Here is a 17,317-nt window from a genome sequence, read left to right on the forward strand (position 1 = left end):
ACAGTGCCGGACCATCGTATTCCTCTTATGCTGAGGAACCTCAGACTGTGCGGGACGGTGCCGGACCATCGTATTCCTCTTATCCTGAGGAACGTCAGACTGTGTGGGACGGTGCCGTCCTTCCAACAGAGAAGAGGTTTTCCTGTACTGAGTGCGGGAAGGGATTCCATTCTAAATCCCAATTTGATGTGCATAAAATAATTCATACAGAAGAGAAGCCGTATTCCTGTACTGAGTGTGGGAAATGTTTCCATTTTAAATCCAGACTTGATGTGCATAAAAGATCTCACACAGGAGAGAAGCCGTATTCGTGTCCAGAGTGCGGGAAATGTTTTTCAGATACGTCCAGTCTTTACAGACATCAGAGATCTCACACGGGACAGAAGCCATATTCCTGTCCTGAGTGCGGGAAATGCTTTTCAGTGAAGTACAATCTTTGCAGACATCAGAGATCTCACAGGGGGGAGAAGCCGGATTCCTGTCCTGAGTGAGGGAATTGTTCCTCACTGAAGTCCTATCTTCCTGTACATCAAGGATCCCACATAACCCTCGAGGTGTATTAGTGCCTTGAGTGTGGGAAATGTCTTGTATATGAATGTTGCTGGACATCACAGCTCTCATGTGGGGAAGAAGCACACCCTGATATACACCTCAGATATACTCCATGGCTGATCTTCATCATGTAAGAAACAGTTCATAAAGAGATCAGAGATCACCAAAGACATGGATGAAGTGTTGTAACGTGTTGGCCATTGATAGCAGTAGAAAAATAAAAATGGAGTCATTACCTCTCATTGGCCGAGTACATTTTGTGGTGTAAGATTTCACAAACAGAGGTCTGTTAAAAATAATAGTTGAACGGTTATGAGCGGCATTCACCCAGCTGTGATGAATATTGGCCATATTTTATTTCATACTCTGATTTCCTTGACTCCATCTAGTGACCATAATGCAGTATTGCACTAATTGAGGTATTTCAGGAAAAATACCCGATTATGGCCACTAGATGGAGCTGATGATCATAGGAAATCACTGTGTTAGATCACAGCCAGAAATTGTAACAGCTGGATGAATGATTGTCACATTAGTCCAATAAATTCTTTGAAAGACAGACGTCTTATTTCCCTTCATCAAACATGTCTTCATACTAATACCTGAGATCATACTCATACACTTATCAGTACAGTACACACTGAAGGATAGAACTTAAATAAGACAACACTATTAGACTAACCATTTAATTAAAATGAGAAATACTATGTTTGGACTTTAGATGGCGCTAAGTATAATAGCAATTATCTTCAGCTGGTGGCAAATGTAGTATTTTCTATTTTAAATCAATGGAAATTATTCGACCAGCAAATAGCCAATTAAACTCAATTTTCCCCTCATTCACACAGAAGGAATGTACATGTATTTTCACCCGGAAAATTGCTGTACAATTATTTATGACTAGACCCCTAAATGTCAGGAGACGTTTATATAAAGATGGGAAGTATGTAGCAGATAAATGAATAGACCTCCTAGCAATGTTATTACCAGGCTGCAGCTAGGGGGAGCTCTAATTATTAGAGTGTGACCACAGCAGAGTGATCCCATCTAGCTCACATTAACCCTTTCACTGCCAGAGCTGGTTTTCCATTCTTTTTGCACACATCGTAAAATGCAGATTTTGGGCCTGAAGATTAGATAAAACCCTGTAACGGAACTATGTATTTCAGAAGATGGGACATTACTGACAGTTCATTGCAGAAGGTACTGGACACATTACAAGTGGTTAATTTTGTCCTGACTAGGTCAATAGGACAATGACCATTCAATGCTTAGCTCAGTCTATTGAAATGCTAAGTGGAGCCGTCTTGTGAAATACCTTTTATTGTGTTCTGCAGGTTGAGAGCGGTTGTCGGAGACGGGATGTCTCTAGGAGAGAATTATCTCCTCTAAATGACTTAGAATGTGTGTTTGAAGATGTATGTGTTTACGCTAAGGGACTTTGTATTGTTCTAAAAGAATGTAACCTCTCAGAGGTAGTAATTAAGTAGACCGGGTTATTGTGTACATTGATTACCCCCTGGGGCTTCTGTCTCAATACACAAGTCTTTCTATCCAAGCTATTGGACCAATCCCTGTTGACTATTTCAAGTCCTCATTTGCATGGTCAAGGAGGACCTGAGTGAAGACTGTATATACTTTACAATTGACCAATGGGAAAGCGGTTGTTGGGGGTGGGATGTTCCAAATTCTGTATAAAAGTGTGCTGTGTACTGGAAAATAAAGCCAGTCTTGTTTGACCCTTCAACGTAGCCTTGTCTCGTTCGTGAAGGGGAATTCTCTCTCTCTGGATCTATTGGACGGGGATACCGGCGGTACTTGCATATCGCAGCTTGCCAGGGAAAAGGACTTCTCCAACGGCTGAGACCCTCTCCCTAGATGGGTAGCAGTTACAAACCCCCAAACATATATTTTCTGAAAGCAGAGGCCCTGGAGAATAAAATGGTGGTAATTGTTAAGGTGTTCCTCGTACACAAATGTCACCTTCATATCTGGGTTTATTTTCTCCTTTCCCCCATTTTCTATGGTGTGATCTTTTCTACAATACTTTGTTATAATAATGTAACACGTTGTGTATTGTATTGTACACAAATTAATAATGACTCCGCCTCCACATTCCAGACACGTCATTTTCCTGACCAATCGGATTTCTTCCTTTACTATTCCCTGATTTTATGACTGCAATCTTGTTGTAAGTAACATTATAATAAAAAGTTTATTGAATGAAGAAAAATAAAGAGTGTGTGTCGGTGTAATGATGAAAATCTGTGATATGAAACATTTCTCATCGGTGACACTATAAAAGTCTTTACAGGTCATCAGTTTAGAGTTCGGGGTCATTATTCTCACCATCTGCAGAGATCTGCCTTGTTCTGCACTAGGGAAATGCACATCTGTGCAAGACACATAGATAACAATTGTTTTCTATGTCTGGTTCACACCCAAACCCGTGTGTGATGTGCGGGGCGGAGCTGTGTGGGGTTATGCAGCATGTCTGCAGTTTTCCGCACCTAAACTGAAGGAAACTGACAGCGCCGCTCTGCACTCCATGTCAGAGGAGAGGAGAGTTGTGTGTCCCCACAGATAAGAGAGGACAGCAGGAGGAATCATGGTGGACAGGAGCATGTGATCAGTGTGGTGGGGGAAGGGGGGCAATTATAAGAACTGATCTCCTGTGCGTCTCTCCCTGCAGCTGCTGAAAGCTGCTTCTCCTCCTCTCCCTCCTGCCGGCTTTCAGTGACTGCAGGGAGAGAAGCCAATGAGATTGGTTCTTGTAATTGCCCCCCTCTTCCCCCACCACACAAATTACATGTTCATGTCCACTATTTCATTCTTTCTGCTTGCCTGATAAGGTGTGAAAGTTCTCGGTGCTCCAAACTGTGCCAGCTGTAGTGTAGCCACTCCTTCTTCCTCCTCTTACACACGTGATGGTGAGGGCGCCCCCTTAGTAGTGCTTCTCCACTCATCAGAGCAATATGACTCCCAGCTTTTCATCTACCAGAGTCACCAACATCCTTCACACTCTCCTCACCTCCGATGGATCCTCCTCGCTCACTCCTGCAAGTCTGCTGCGGTTTCTGTCAGTCTCCCTCCTAGACTCGGCTTCCTCCTCCGATCGCTGTTCCAGCAGGAGCTCCGCCTCTTCATACACACTCAGGGCTCCGCCTCTTCATACACACTCAGGAGCTCTGCCTCTTCATACACACTCAGGAGCTCCGCCTCTTCATACACACTCAAGAGCTCCGCCTCTTCATACACACTCAAGAGCTCCGCCTCTTCATACACACTCAAGAGCTCCGCCTCTTCATACACAGTTAGGGCTCCGCCTCTTCATACACACTAAGGGCTCCGCCTCTTCATACACACTCAGGAGCTCCGTCTCTTCATACACACTCAGGAGCTCCGCCTCTTCATACACACTCAGGGCTCCGCCTCTTCATACACACTCAGGAGCTCCACCTCTTCATACACACTTGGGGCTCCACCTCTTCATACACACTCAGGGGCTCCGCCTCTTCATACACACTAAGGGCTCTGCCTCTTCATACACACTCAGGAGCTCCGCCTCTTCATACACACTCAGGAGCTCCGTCTCTTCATACACACTCAGGAGCTCCGCCTCTTCATACACACTCAGGGCTTCGCCCCTTAATACACACTCGGGAGCTCTACTTCTTCATACACACTCAGGGCTCCACCTCTTTATACACACTCCGGAGCTCTGCCTCTTCATACACACTCAGGAGCCCCGCCTCTTCATACACACTCAGGAGCTTTTTACATTATCATGAAATTGTTACTGAAAGACAAAAATGTATCAATTCTGAGGGAACCCCTAGAATCCTTTGGAGGATCCCTGGCTGATAAAGGCTGGACTAGTCAGTAATATATTTCTCTCCCCCTTGGTGGGAGTGAAGATGACCCATCTATAAGGATATACAGTACATACACACATAGCACAAGACCACTTCAATATATTTCTCAGGACTGCAGTTCCTCTGAGCTCCACAAGATGGTGATCTCACTTCTATCAGGAAGACAGACAGGAAGTGATGTCACCTACACACAGGAAGTTCTGGGTGAGAGGTGAGTCGGGAGGAAGTAGAGAGAAGACATTGTTGGAAGTGGCAGCAGAGGAGGTAATAAGATCTTATTTTCTATTTACACCCAGTAACCCCGTCATGTCCGTCCTTTTCCTCCATAGTCACTGTGACGTCTTTTATCTCCAGCAGATGATGATATACACATATATAGTGTGGAGACCTAGATTAATCCCTTCAGGGGCAGAACATTTCCCCTCTTACAGGGCCGGAAAACACTCTTCATTTTGGAGATGTGTCACCTTTCCCACCAATCACCTTCTCACCTCATCAGTCTATATCAGGGGTCTCCAAACTTTCTAAACAAAGGGCCAGTTGAGAATTTAGAGGAGCATGTGTGAGTAGAAAATGTCCAGTGGAAGTAAACAATGCCCCATCATTGGTGTCAGTAGGAGGAACTGTGCCCCATCATTGGTGTTGGTGGAAGGAACTGTGCCCCATTGTTGATATCAATGAAATTAATAGTGCCCCATTGTTTATATCAATAGAAGGAATGGTGCCCTATCGTTGGTGTCAGTGGGATAAATAATACCCCATAGTTAGTGTCAGTGGATGGAATAGTACCAGATGTGGCTTGCGGCCTAGCGGGGCGCCGCGCTCATCCGGCCAATCCCCATTCTTCTCCACAAATCCCGCCGCTCCAAGTCCCCTCTTGCCTTAGAAGGATCAACAGCCTCACACTCCTGTGCCCCCCCCTGCCGAACGTCCTCAATCTCCTAGTGGGACAGCCCCCGGCTCGGGCCTACTCCCGGCCGGTGGCCATCTTGCTGCACCCAAGGAACAGAGACCTCCTTGTTCCTTTACCCCACCCCCCCTCATCAGCCAAAAACCATAGCACCCACCTGAGAAAGCCTCCAAACACAGCGGAGAGCTCACCCTTTCCTCAGGTCATCCCCTTTTTTTGCCCCCTATCCAAGTATTTCATCTTACAGACCGTGACTACATCCACAAGATGCTCAGCTGCAGGACATTAGGACAAGCAGGATCCTCAAGCATCAACGTTAAAAGGTAAGAACCTGGGTACCACCGCCATTGGTAGTGATCCAGGGTACACCCGATCGCCTCCGAGGGATCAGGAAGGAATTTTTTCCCCCGTCACTGCAGATTGGCGTTGCGCGGCTAGGTTTTTTTTCCGCCTTCCTCTGGATCAACAGGGGGGGGGGGGGTAGTTTGGGGGTCCACCCATCATCGGTCATCGGGGTCACTGGTAATTTTCACCATCATTGATTGGCATCGTGATCAACACCTAAATAATATCACCATCCTCAGCGATTTTGCTATTATGGTCTATTTGCAATACGCTGCAAAAACCATTTGGGGTCTAAGGACATCCGCCTCAACATTACCAGTCGCCACAAAGAAAGTACTGAGGAAAGAGCAACTGTTAAGAACCGATCGACGATCAACAGTCAAAAATTGCATGTCTACACTTCAGATAAAACATATATCTTGCGACTTGATCGGCAGTAAAGCACCGACAGGAAATCCACGATTTCATCGTTCAACAAAATATTGACTGCCTCTTCATCACCGAAAGCTGGCTAACAGCCGACTGTAACACCATTCTAGGAGAACTGGTGCCAGAGAATTATCGCATTCTCACAGAAAATAGAGTGGGGCAAAAAGGAGGAGGCCTGCAGTGATCCACAAGACTCACCTCTCGATCACTAAACCAGACCTACAGAACTCACTTCCATTCATGGAAACCCTCACTCTGCAACTGCAAAGTAACCCCCAGGACACCGTTCATATACTAATCTGCTATAGACCACCTGGACCAAAAACACAGCTCCTCACATCTTTGACAGAATTCATCTCCACCTATACCCTAAACATCAAACACCTCCTGCTGCTTGGGCATTTCAACCTCTGGGCCAACTCCTCAAGGACCCCCTCGCCGACGCCTGCATTGACCACTTGGAAGGATTAGGTCTGCAACAACTAGTATGTGGGCCCACACATGCTTCAGGTCACACACTCAATCTCATCTTCAGACAAGACATGGAAATTAACATACTGGAAAATAAGCCTCTACCATGGACAGATCACCATGCAATCAAATTCAAAATTACTAAAAACGCCCACTTAAAAAAAACAATAAAACCGGTGACAACACATTGGACAAGATCTCAGAAGAAGCTCCACTCAGAACTCTTAAGAACTACATTAGGGAACAAAATAAACACAATTGAACAACATCAAACAGCGACAGAAATACTCAACTCCATCAATGAGGCTCTACAACAGACAGCAGACATAGTAGCGCCGAAACGCAGAACGCGCATCCAGAAAAACAACTCCAGCTGGTTTAACGACCAGCTGTCGTTGTTGAAGCAGGAGCGCAGAAGAGCGGAAGCAGCCTGGAGAAGAAGCTCTACAGGATGAAAACCACATTATTTACAAGGGAATAACTAAGAAATATCACAAAGAAATCTTCAAAGCCAAAAAAGATAATTTCTCTAATATCATCACTAAAGCCCTAAACCGCCCCCGCAAACTCTTTAATTTAGTTGCTCAGTCCATGAACCCAGCCTTCCTAGACGCTCCGAATTTTGCAACGAATTATCGGATCATTTCAATAACAAAATTGAAAAAATCTGTGAAATTATTCAGCAAAATAGAACCGCCACCGACTCCCCTTTAAATCAAAAAGGTAATATCCACACAAATATGCCGCAATCAACTAAATTCACACTAAAGCCCATCTCCATCGACACCAACAAAAATATCATCAGTAATCTGCGAGACGGCACAGCGCCTAATGATATTATCTCCACTAAACTGTTGAAAGAATGTGCCGATATTGTGGCACCGGCTATCACGCACCTCATAAACCAATCTTTCAAGGAAGGCACGGTGCCGACCCTGCTGAAACAAGGCATAATCAAACCAATTCCAAAAAAAAAACCACCCCTGACCCCAAAGACCCAAACCATCGTCCACCCATAACAGGCCTAAACATCTTCTCCGAGATAATGGAGAAAGCAGTTGTACAACAGCTACAACATCATTTAGACACCCACAAACTACTGGATCCTTTTCAATCGGGTTTCCGTCCAAGCCACGGTACGGAAACAGCGCTTCTCAAAATATGGGATGACGCTCTCGAAGCAGCAGACGAAGGAGAATCTTGTCTTCTGGTACAGTTGGACCTAAGCGCAGCTTTTGATACAGTAGACCACAAATTATTACGCCTAGCTAAAGTAGCTAGAGTCGCGGACTCGGATTTACCCTGGTTCTCCTCCTTCTTGGAAAACCGATCACAAATAGTGAAACTAGATCCTTTCACATCCCCCTTGTCGCCTGTATTATTCAATATCTATCTCCCCCCTCTTTTTGAAATCATCAGCAACCAGAAGTTACTCTACCACTCCTACGCGGATGACACACAACTATATTTTCGCATCTGCAACAACAAGGATCATTATCTCGGACTAGAGAAATGCCTTACTTTGATAGAAAATTGGATGACGAAGAGTTACCTTAAACTCAACGGCTCAAAAACAGAACTTCTCCTGTTTCACGCCAACCAAAAGAGACTTCCCGCACCAACATGGACACCCCCGCCCATTCTGGGCCAAACCATCACGCCTAGCACCAAAGTCAAAAGTCTCAGAGTCATTTTTTTATGACACCCACATGACAATGGATGCACAAATAGGGTCAGTAGTCAGCAGATCCCACCATCTGCTGCGCCTGCTACGTAGACTCGTCCCCTTTATCCCAAAAGAAGACATAGCAGTCGTGGTGGGAACAATTATCAACTCCAGACTCGACTATGCAAATGCCCTTTACCTCGGACTCCCAAAATACCAAATCACTCATCTGCAAGTCGTTCAAAATACGGCCGCTCGACTCGTGACTGGGAAAAAAACATGGGAATCAATCTCACCTTCACTGAGATCCCTTCATTGGTTGCCAGTAAAAGACAGAATTACCTTTAAGTCACTCTGTCTGACGCATAAGTGTGTTCAAGGAAGTGCCCCCCAATATCTATGCGAAAAATTAAAATGTCACAACCCCAATCGCGTTCTCCGATCCACCGACCAAAATCTACTCCAGATACCCAAAGCCAGATACAAGTCCAAAGGAGAATGAAGATTTGCAGTCCAAGGACCTAGACTATGGAACGCTCTACCAACCACCATCCAAATGGAAGTGAATCACCTGGCCTTCAGAAAAAAACTCAAAACCCATATTTTCTGAAGGCAAATGTACAGTAGGGAATGGATACTAAGCGCCCAGAGGCGATTCAGTTCGCATGTGTTGTGCTATATAAGTTTTCTCACTCACTCAAGACACGCGCTCTGTCCCCTCCATCCAAGACACGCACTCTGTCACCTCCATCCAAGACACGCACTCTGTCACCTCCATCCAAGACACGCGCTCTGTCCCCTCCATCCAAGACACGCATTCTGCCACCTCTGTCCAAGACACGCATTCTGCCACCTCTGTCCAAGACACGCATTCTGCCACCTCTGTCCAAGACACGCACTCTGTCACCTCCATCCAAGACAGGCGCTCTGTCACCTCCATCCAAGACAGGCGCTCTGTCACCTCCATCCAAGACAGGCACTCACCTCCATCCAAGACAGGCGCTCTGTCACCTCCATCCAAGACACGCACTCACCTCCATCCAAGACAGGCGCTCTGTCACCTCCATCCAAGACACGCGCTCTGTCCCCTCCATCCAAGACACGCACTCACCTCCATCCAAGACAGGCGCTCTGTCACCTCCATCCAAGACAGGCACTCTGTCACCTCCATCCAAGATAGGCACTCTGTCACCTCCATCCAAGATAGGCACTCTGTCACCTCCATCCAAGATAGGCACTATGTCACCTCCATCCAAGACAGGCACTCTGTCACCTCCATCCAAAACACGCACTCACCTCCATCCAAGACAGGCACTCTGTCACCTCCATCCAAGACACGCACTCTGTCACCTCCATCCAAGACACGCACTCTGTCACCTCCATCCAAGACAGGCGCTCTGTCACCTCCATCCAAGACGCGCGCTCTGTCGCCTCCATCCAAGACGCGCGCTCTGTCGCCTCCATCCAAGACGCGCGCTCTGTCGCCTCCATCCAAGACGCGCGCTCTGTCGCCTCCATCCAAGACGCGCGCTCTGTCGCCTCCATCCAAGACGCGCGCTCTGTCGCCTCCATCCAAGACAGGCGCTCTGTCACCTTCATCCAAGACACGCGCTCTGTCACCTTCTTCCAAGACGTGCGCTCTGTCGCCTCCATCCAAGACGCGCGCTCTGTCATCTCCATCATGCAGACACAAACATCTCCATTCCATTGTGTCCATTTGGCAAATAAACTTTATCTAAAACCTTGGCTAAAAATTTTAATAACTGTGTCTATCCTCTAATCAATTTTATTTCATTTTTTTTTATTAAATTTTAGTCTACATTTTAATAATTGTCCTTTTTTATATAATAGGTGTTATCAAAATTTGAGTGACCTTACCATAGACTGGGTATTGCCTGACTGGAGTATTGAGATTCCAAATGTCTGCTGGTGATCATTGCAGTATCAAGGTAAACTTTTATTATGCAAATTCATCTCCATCCAACACATACATATTGTAAAACACGGTAACGCCTAGCTCACACAGACACGCTCATCGCCACCCGGCTCACACGGACAAGCTCATCGTCACCCAGCTCACACGGACAAGCTCATCGCCACCCGGCTCACACGGACACGTTTATCGCCACCCGGCTCACACGGACACGCTCATCACCACCCGGCTCACACGGACACGCTCATCACCACCCGGCTCACACGGACACGCTCATCACCACCCGGCTCACACGGACACGCTCATCACCACCCGGCTCACACGGACACGCTCATCACCACCCGGCTCACACGGACACGCTCATCACCACCCGGCTCACACGGACACGCTCATCACCACCCGGCTCACACGGACACGCTCATCACCACACGGCTCACACGGACACCCGGATAGCTTAAGATTTGCAGTCCAATGACCTAGACTATGGAACGCTCTACCAACCAGCATCCAAATGGAGGTGAATCACCTGGCCTTCAGAAAAAAACTCAAAACCCATATTTTCTGAAGGCAAATGTACAGTAGGGAATGGATACTAAGTGCCCAGAGGCGATTCAGTTCGCATGTGTTGCGCTATATAAGTTTTCTCACTCACTCAAGACACGCGCTCTGTCCCCTCCATCCAAGACACGCACTCTGTCCCCTCCTTCCAAGACAGGCACTCTGTCCCCTCCTTTCAAGACAGGCACTCTGTCCCCTCCTTTCAAGACAGGCACTCTGTCCCCTCCTTTCAAGACAGGCACTCTGTCACCTCCATCCAAGGCAGGCACTCTGTCACCTCCATCCAAGGCAGGCACTCTGTCACCTCCATCCAAGGCAGGCACTCTGTCACCTCCATCCAAGACACGCGCTCTGCCACCTTCATCCAAGACAGGCACTCTGCCACCTCCATCCAAGACACGCGCTCTGCCACCTTCATCCAAGACAGGCGCTCTGTCACCTCCATCCAAGACAGGCATTCTGTCACCTCCTTCCAAGACACGCACTCTGTCCCCTCCTTCCAAGACAGGCACTCTGTCCCCTCCTTTCAAGACAGGCACTCTGTCCCCTCCTTTCAAGACAGGCACTCTGTCACCTCCATCCAAGGCAGGCACTCTGTCACCTCCATCCAAGGCAGGCACTCTGTCACCTCCATCCAAGGCAGGCACTCTGTTACCTCCATCCAAGACACGCGCTCTGCCACCTTCATCCAAGACAGGCACTCTGCCACCTCCATCCAAGACACGCGCTCTGCCACCTTCATCCAAGACAGGCGCTCTGTCACCTCCATCCAAGACAGGCATTCTGTCACCTCCTTCCAAGACACGCACTCTGTCCCCTCCTTCCAAGACAGGCACTCTGTCCCCTCCTTTCAAGACAGGCACTCTGTCACCTCCATCCAAGGCAGGCACTCTGTCACCTCCATCCAAGGCAGGCACTCTGTCACCTCCATCCAAGGCAGGCACTCTGTTACCTCCATCCAAGACACACGCTCTGCCACCTTCATCCAAGACAGGCACTCTGCCACCTTCATCCAAGACAGGCACTCTGCCACCTCCATCCAAGACACGCGCTCTGCCACCTTCATCCAAGACAGGCGCTCTGTCACCTCCATCCAAGACAGGCACTCTGTCACCTCCATCCAAGACAGGCATTCTGTCACCTCCTTCCAAGACACGCACTCTGTCACCTCCATCCAAGACACGTCTGTCACCTCCATCCAAGACACGCACTCACCTCCATCCAAGAGACGCACTCACCTCCATCCAAGACGTGCGCTCTGTCGCCTCCATCCAAGACGCGTGCTCTGTCATCTCCATCATGCAGACACAAACATCTCCATTCCATTGTGTCCAGTTGGCAAATAAACTTTATCTAAAACCTTGGCTAAAAATTTTAATAACTGTGTCTATCCTCTAATCAATTTTATTTCATTTTTTTTAAATTAAATTTTAGTCTACATTTTAATAATTGTCCTTTTTATATAATAGGTGTTATCAAAATTTGAGTGACCTTACCATAGACTGGGTATTGCCTGACTAGAGTATTGAGATTCCAATTGTCTGCTGGTGATCATTGCAGTATCAAGGTAAACTTTTATTATGCAAATTCATCTCCATCCAACACATACATATTGTAAAACACGGTAACGCCTAGCTCACACAGACACGCTCATCGCCACCTGGCTCACACGGACACGCTCATCGCCACCCGGCTCACACGGACACGCTCATCACCACCCGGCTCACACGGACACGCTTATCACCACACGGCTCACATGGACATGCTCATCACCACCCGAATAGCTCATAATCACCCGGCTCACAAGCACTATGTAAACATGATAATTTTACACCGACATATAAATACCCCCATTACAACAAACAAGCGTGTTTCCTACTGAGACACGCTTATCTCACACACCGTCATCTGCATGTGTCGCAAACAATGTCATCTCCATCGAACTATCGCTACAATTACTAATATATGTATAATTTCTTGATTAATTGATCGTATTATCAGGATTGGATTGCACATGATTGCATTATAATACATGATTTATATAGCGCCATCAATTTTCACAGAGCTTTACCACAGGATGGCAGACAGTAAAATTAGGATACACTTTAAGACCCCTTTATCACTGAGGCGCCCATAGTGTCGGCGGTAAAATGCCGCTCTTTTTACCGCCGACGCTATGGGCGGATTTGCGGCGCATTTCGACCACCAGCGGAGCGCTCTTAAGCCTCACTATCCGTCCGAGAAAGGGTATAGCCGCGCTGTCCCATTGATTTCAATGGGCAGGAGCGGTGGAGTAGCGGTAAACACACTGCTCCAAAGATGCGGCTAGCGGGACTTTTTTTAATGATGTGAAAGAAGGCTCTCGTTCCAATTTTTACTTATGTCTGCACTGTGATAGATACTTAGGTTGGTGCACAGTAAAAGGAGCTAGCTGCCAATCACAGATTCATCACCATTTAAATTGTGTTGCTATCCCTCTTCCTCTATAATTTGACAATTTGTTAATAAAGATAGTCAGTCATTGCAAAGACAGATCCCTCTGATTGCAACGTTCCAGGTTTGTTAATAAGCCTTCATATCATATGATGGCTGTTGTCAATCAGAGAGCCCTTGTCACCATCTGTGAAGTGTTATATTTGTGTCTCGCATCTTCTTTTTTATAGAGCTCACAATGCTTCTTTCTTTGAAAAAGTACTGTGTTAGAAAAAATGACTTCAGTCTTGTAGCCTTTTTTTTTTTTTTTTTTTTAAAGAGAGATCTATAAGCATAGAAGAATATACATATAACTTTGTAATATATTTTTAAATTATAATTACAAAACCAAAAATTTCTTGACAGGTTCCCAAATACTGACAAATTTCAGAAGAATTAAGAAAATTTTACTGCACGTGACTTATCCCTCGGAATATTCCTTTGGAAAATGTAAACTTTGGATCAAGCTATACTGCATTGATAATCATCATTTTCTATCTAAACGTGTTTCATTATTTTGTTTATTGGAAACCTAAAAATCCTATTCATATTGCATTGTATTAAGTTGTTTATCAGACAAAAATCTCTCATTATGCCTTCTTGTATTGTTAAAAAATGTAATTCTTATCTTAAAATAAAAGAGGGAAAAATAATTTTACATAGCTTTAAAAAAGACAAAGTACGTATAAAGCAATGGCTTATGAGTACCGGTCAGTATGATGAAAGCAATGTAGAGGCGACAGTTGAGAAAATATGGCTAGGTAAACATAATAGTTCACATAGAATATGCTCAATGCATTTTTCAGCTGAAATGTACCACAATGTTGATGGAAAAATGAAATTGAAAAAAGACGCGTACCCCAGTATATTTCCTACGGGTACCTTGAGTAGTGATTTTGATGATGACCAGGGAAGAAAAAAGAAACTTTGCACCGAACAGAACAGAGAAAGTTCTTTAAATTTGAGTAATCAAAAATGCAATGACCGTGACGCAAGCGGAACTATTTCATCTCCCTCAAGCATGCAAACTGAAAATCCCTCTGTATCTAGTGCAGGTGAAGCCATGTCAGAATTCTCCTGTATTACAGAAAATTCAAATTTTTCAGAACCTACTACCTCTCAAAGTTTTTTCCGGTCACATAAAAAACGTACATGGTCTAGGGGTGTTATGACCGATTTTTATACCAATACTAAAAATAAAAAAATTGGAACATTACCGTTCTTTGGTTTCCATAATCAAAACATACAGTATTGTCCACAGACACAAGATGTTGGCATACAGTGTGATCTGTTCAGCTCATTAAAAAATAAAAATATTGATTTAACAAAAGAAAACCAGAAAAAAAGCATACCAGACAAAAACAATGACCTACTAATTACAGATGGATTGCAAAGTGGGACTCCAATGTCAATGATTTGCAGCCAGGAGTCATCAGTAAATATTGACGTGGATGACAATGATGTATCTTCCAATCCTTCCAATGATTCCAGCAGAGAAAATAAAGAAAACTTTTTAGGTACTCCGCATGCAGATACATTTTACAAACTAGAGACTTCTAAATCAACATCTGCATTTTCTGGTTCTGATTTTGCAAAGGAAAGAAAATTTTTAGTTTTTGAAAGTTGTCTGGATAATCTATTGGCCATGGTGCCCTGCAAGTTTGAGAATTGCAATGCTTCCATTACAAAAGTTAAAAAACACCTGTGTGGTTCTTGCCTGTCGGTTTATGCGATTTGTAAACAAGGTCATCGCTTTCTACTTTGGCAAAGTCAGCCTAAGATCGGAAACCGTCCCGTAGGCGATGTTTTAATTGCTAGTTCATCTCTATGCAGCGGATCTAATTTTCTGAAAATAGAAAGTTTTCTTAAACTACTAGGGATGATGTCCATTACCAAAACCACATATTACGACTATCAGAAAAACTACTTATTCCCTGCGATCAATTACCATTGGAAATTAGATCAAAATAATACAATATCCCAACTATCTGGACAGGCAGTCTGTTTATTGGGTGACCGACAATGTGATAGCCCTGGTTCCAATGCCAAATATTGCACCTATTCTTTCATGGAAGCAAAAACCCAAAAAATAGTTGGCTTTGCTGTGGAACAACAAACACTGGGTTCTATTTCCATTGGTCTGGAGGGCAAAGCCTTTGTGAAAGCACTAGATGAGCTGCAAGACAAAGGGCTAAATGTCCGTATTATTTGCACAGACAGGCATGTTACCATTAGAGAACTACTACAAGAAAAATATTCCAACATTCTACATCAGTTTGACGTCGGACGTATGGCAAAATCGGTAGAGGCAAAGCTTAGCGCTGCTAGTAAAAAAGAAGGCTGTTCTGATTTGGCACCATGGATTCCATCCATAAAAAATCATTTATGGTGGGCATCAGCGAATTGTGAGCACAACGCTTTAAAATTAAAAGAACAGTGGTGTTCGGTATTATGTCACGTGATCAATGTTCATCAATGGCATGGATGTGAACACTACAAAGAATGCAAGCATTCCCCAATTAGTGAAACATCCAATATAACACGGAAATGGTTGAGCGATGGATCATGTGCCTACAAAGAGCTGAAAGACATTGTTCTAAGAAAAACATGGCTTAGAGATATCAAAAGACTTACTTTATTTTGCCACACAAAAAATCTAGAAATATTCCATAGCACGGCATTAAAATACAAACCGAAAAGAAATCATTTTTTTATTGATGCTACGGTAGCAAGGACACAGCTGTCTATCCTTGAGCACAATTCAAATTTGCATGATACTTGTTCAGACCAAAGCAATAGTGACCAAACAAAAACGGTAGGGTACAGCAGTCAGTACAGTAAGGCAGGAGGTCAATGGATTTTAAGGGTTGTATATGAAGCACGTCGTCAAGATTTTGTGTACAACATATACAACCATATATTTTCTGCTCTCAAAGGTGAACTTCAGTTTCAGTGGACTTCACCAAGTCATCTTTATCCCAAAAATGATTGCCCCTGTTGACAAACCATCGTCATAAGAACAAAAGCGACAATATCATTCCAGAATGTTGAGAATGTATTCATTTTTTTTATGGGTAATGCTTTTTCTTACCAAAAGATTGCGTGGAAAATACTTTTATATTCCTTTATAAATAATAACCAATATGGAAATTTTTGGATGGTCTATGGAGACCATGATTTTTTTATACTGATTAAACCACTTGTGTAACTCCCTTTTTATGGTTAGAAATCTAAATATTGAGGGTGAATTGGTGTAATTATGCTTGATATAATATATATAGGAAAGAGAATGAACCATCTCTACTCCATCTTCTAAACCAGCATCCATGTTGTGTATATTAGCAGAATGGATTTAACTTGTATTCTGCTTTTAATGTTGAAATGTTTTTCTCATTTATACTATCTTTATACTTCTGCAAGTTATCTTTTCGTTTTATAGTTCGAAGAAAGGATTCTTTCCTTGACAGTTTTGTTGTGTATTTGATTGTACTGTTATGAGAACATGTCTGCATACAACCTTGTTTATGTATACTGACATATTAAAGCTTGCAACTACTGTGTGACCAGATTATTGCCTTGTAATGCTTGTAAAATCTTATATAAGCCATGATAAAATACATCCGATCAGATCACTCTATGTCTCTGTGTGCATTAATGGTTCATAAGTGTTCTCTTGTGCCGTAAGCTGAGATCGAAGGAACAACTGGGTCATATCTTGGTCATACTGACCTCCTCCCTTACAATTGGCGTAGTTCGACAGGGTCATCGCGGCATTTTGTCCGGTAGGTGTCAAATTTATTTTTTACCTTACCGTGACATATGTTCACGATCATCTTTATTTTAAATCTGTGTGGGGGAAGTATAGACTTGTTAAGTGTTTAGGTAACACAGACAATAGGCTTTGGAAAAGCCTAAATAGTCCTAGGTGGCTATTATACAGTGCTTTGGAAGCACATAGAGCGTTTTGGAAAAGCACATTATACAGTGCTTTGGAAGCACATGGAGCGTTTTGGAAACGCATATATACAGTGCTTTGGAAGCACGAGGCGTTTTGCAAACGCATACATACAGTGTTTTGGAAACACATGAAGCGTTTTGGAAGCGCA

At 44.4% G+C, this 17,317-nt stretch overlaps 1 protein-coding gene across 2 annotated transcripts; it reads left to right on the forward strand.

Annotated features, from left to right (window-relative positions):
- Window positions 1-4,649: 4,649 nt before the first annotated feature.
- LOC120935837 lies at window positions 4,650-16,833 on the forward strand. Of its 2 annotated transcripts, XM_040347892.1 has the most exons (4): window positions 4,650-4,691; window positions 10,100-10,197; window positions 12,209-12,306; window positions 13,578-16,833. In XM_040347892.1, exon 4 carries the CDS (start codon window positions 13,804-13,806, stop codon window positions 16,210-16,212), a length of 2,409 nt encoding a protein of 802 aa, XP_040203826.1. In that variant the 5' UTR covers window positions 4,650-4,691; window positions 10,100-10,197; window positions 12,209-12,306; window positions 13,578-13,803; the 3' UTR covers window positions 16,213-16,833. The 2 variants fall into 2 exon arrangements, with proteins under 2 accessions (XP_040203826.1, XP_040203827.1); XM_040347893.1 differs by lacking the exon at window positions 12,209-12,306.
- Window positions 16,834-17,317: the final 484 nt, after the last annotated feature.

This window comes from Rana temporaria, chromosome 4 (genome assembly GCF_905171775.1).
Source record: "Rana temporaria chromosome 4, aRanTem1.1, whole genome shotgun sequence".
In the NCBI taxonomy this organism is placed as follows: domain Eukaryota; kingdom Metazoa; phylum Chordata; class Amphibia; order Anura; family Ranidae; genus Rana; species Rana temporaria.

Bases quoted from the DNA above. Each gene is read 5' to 3' on its own strand.
- LOC120935837 (XM_040347892.1), top strand. From the start codon at position 13,804: ATGCCTTCTTGTATTGTTAAAAAATGTAATTCTTATCTTAAAATAAAA.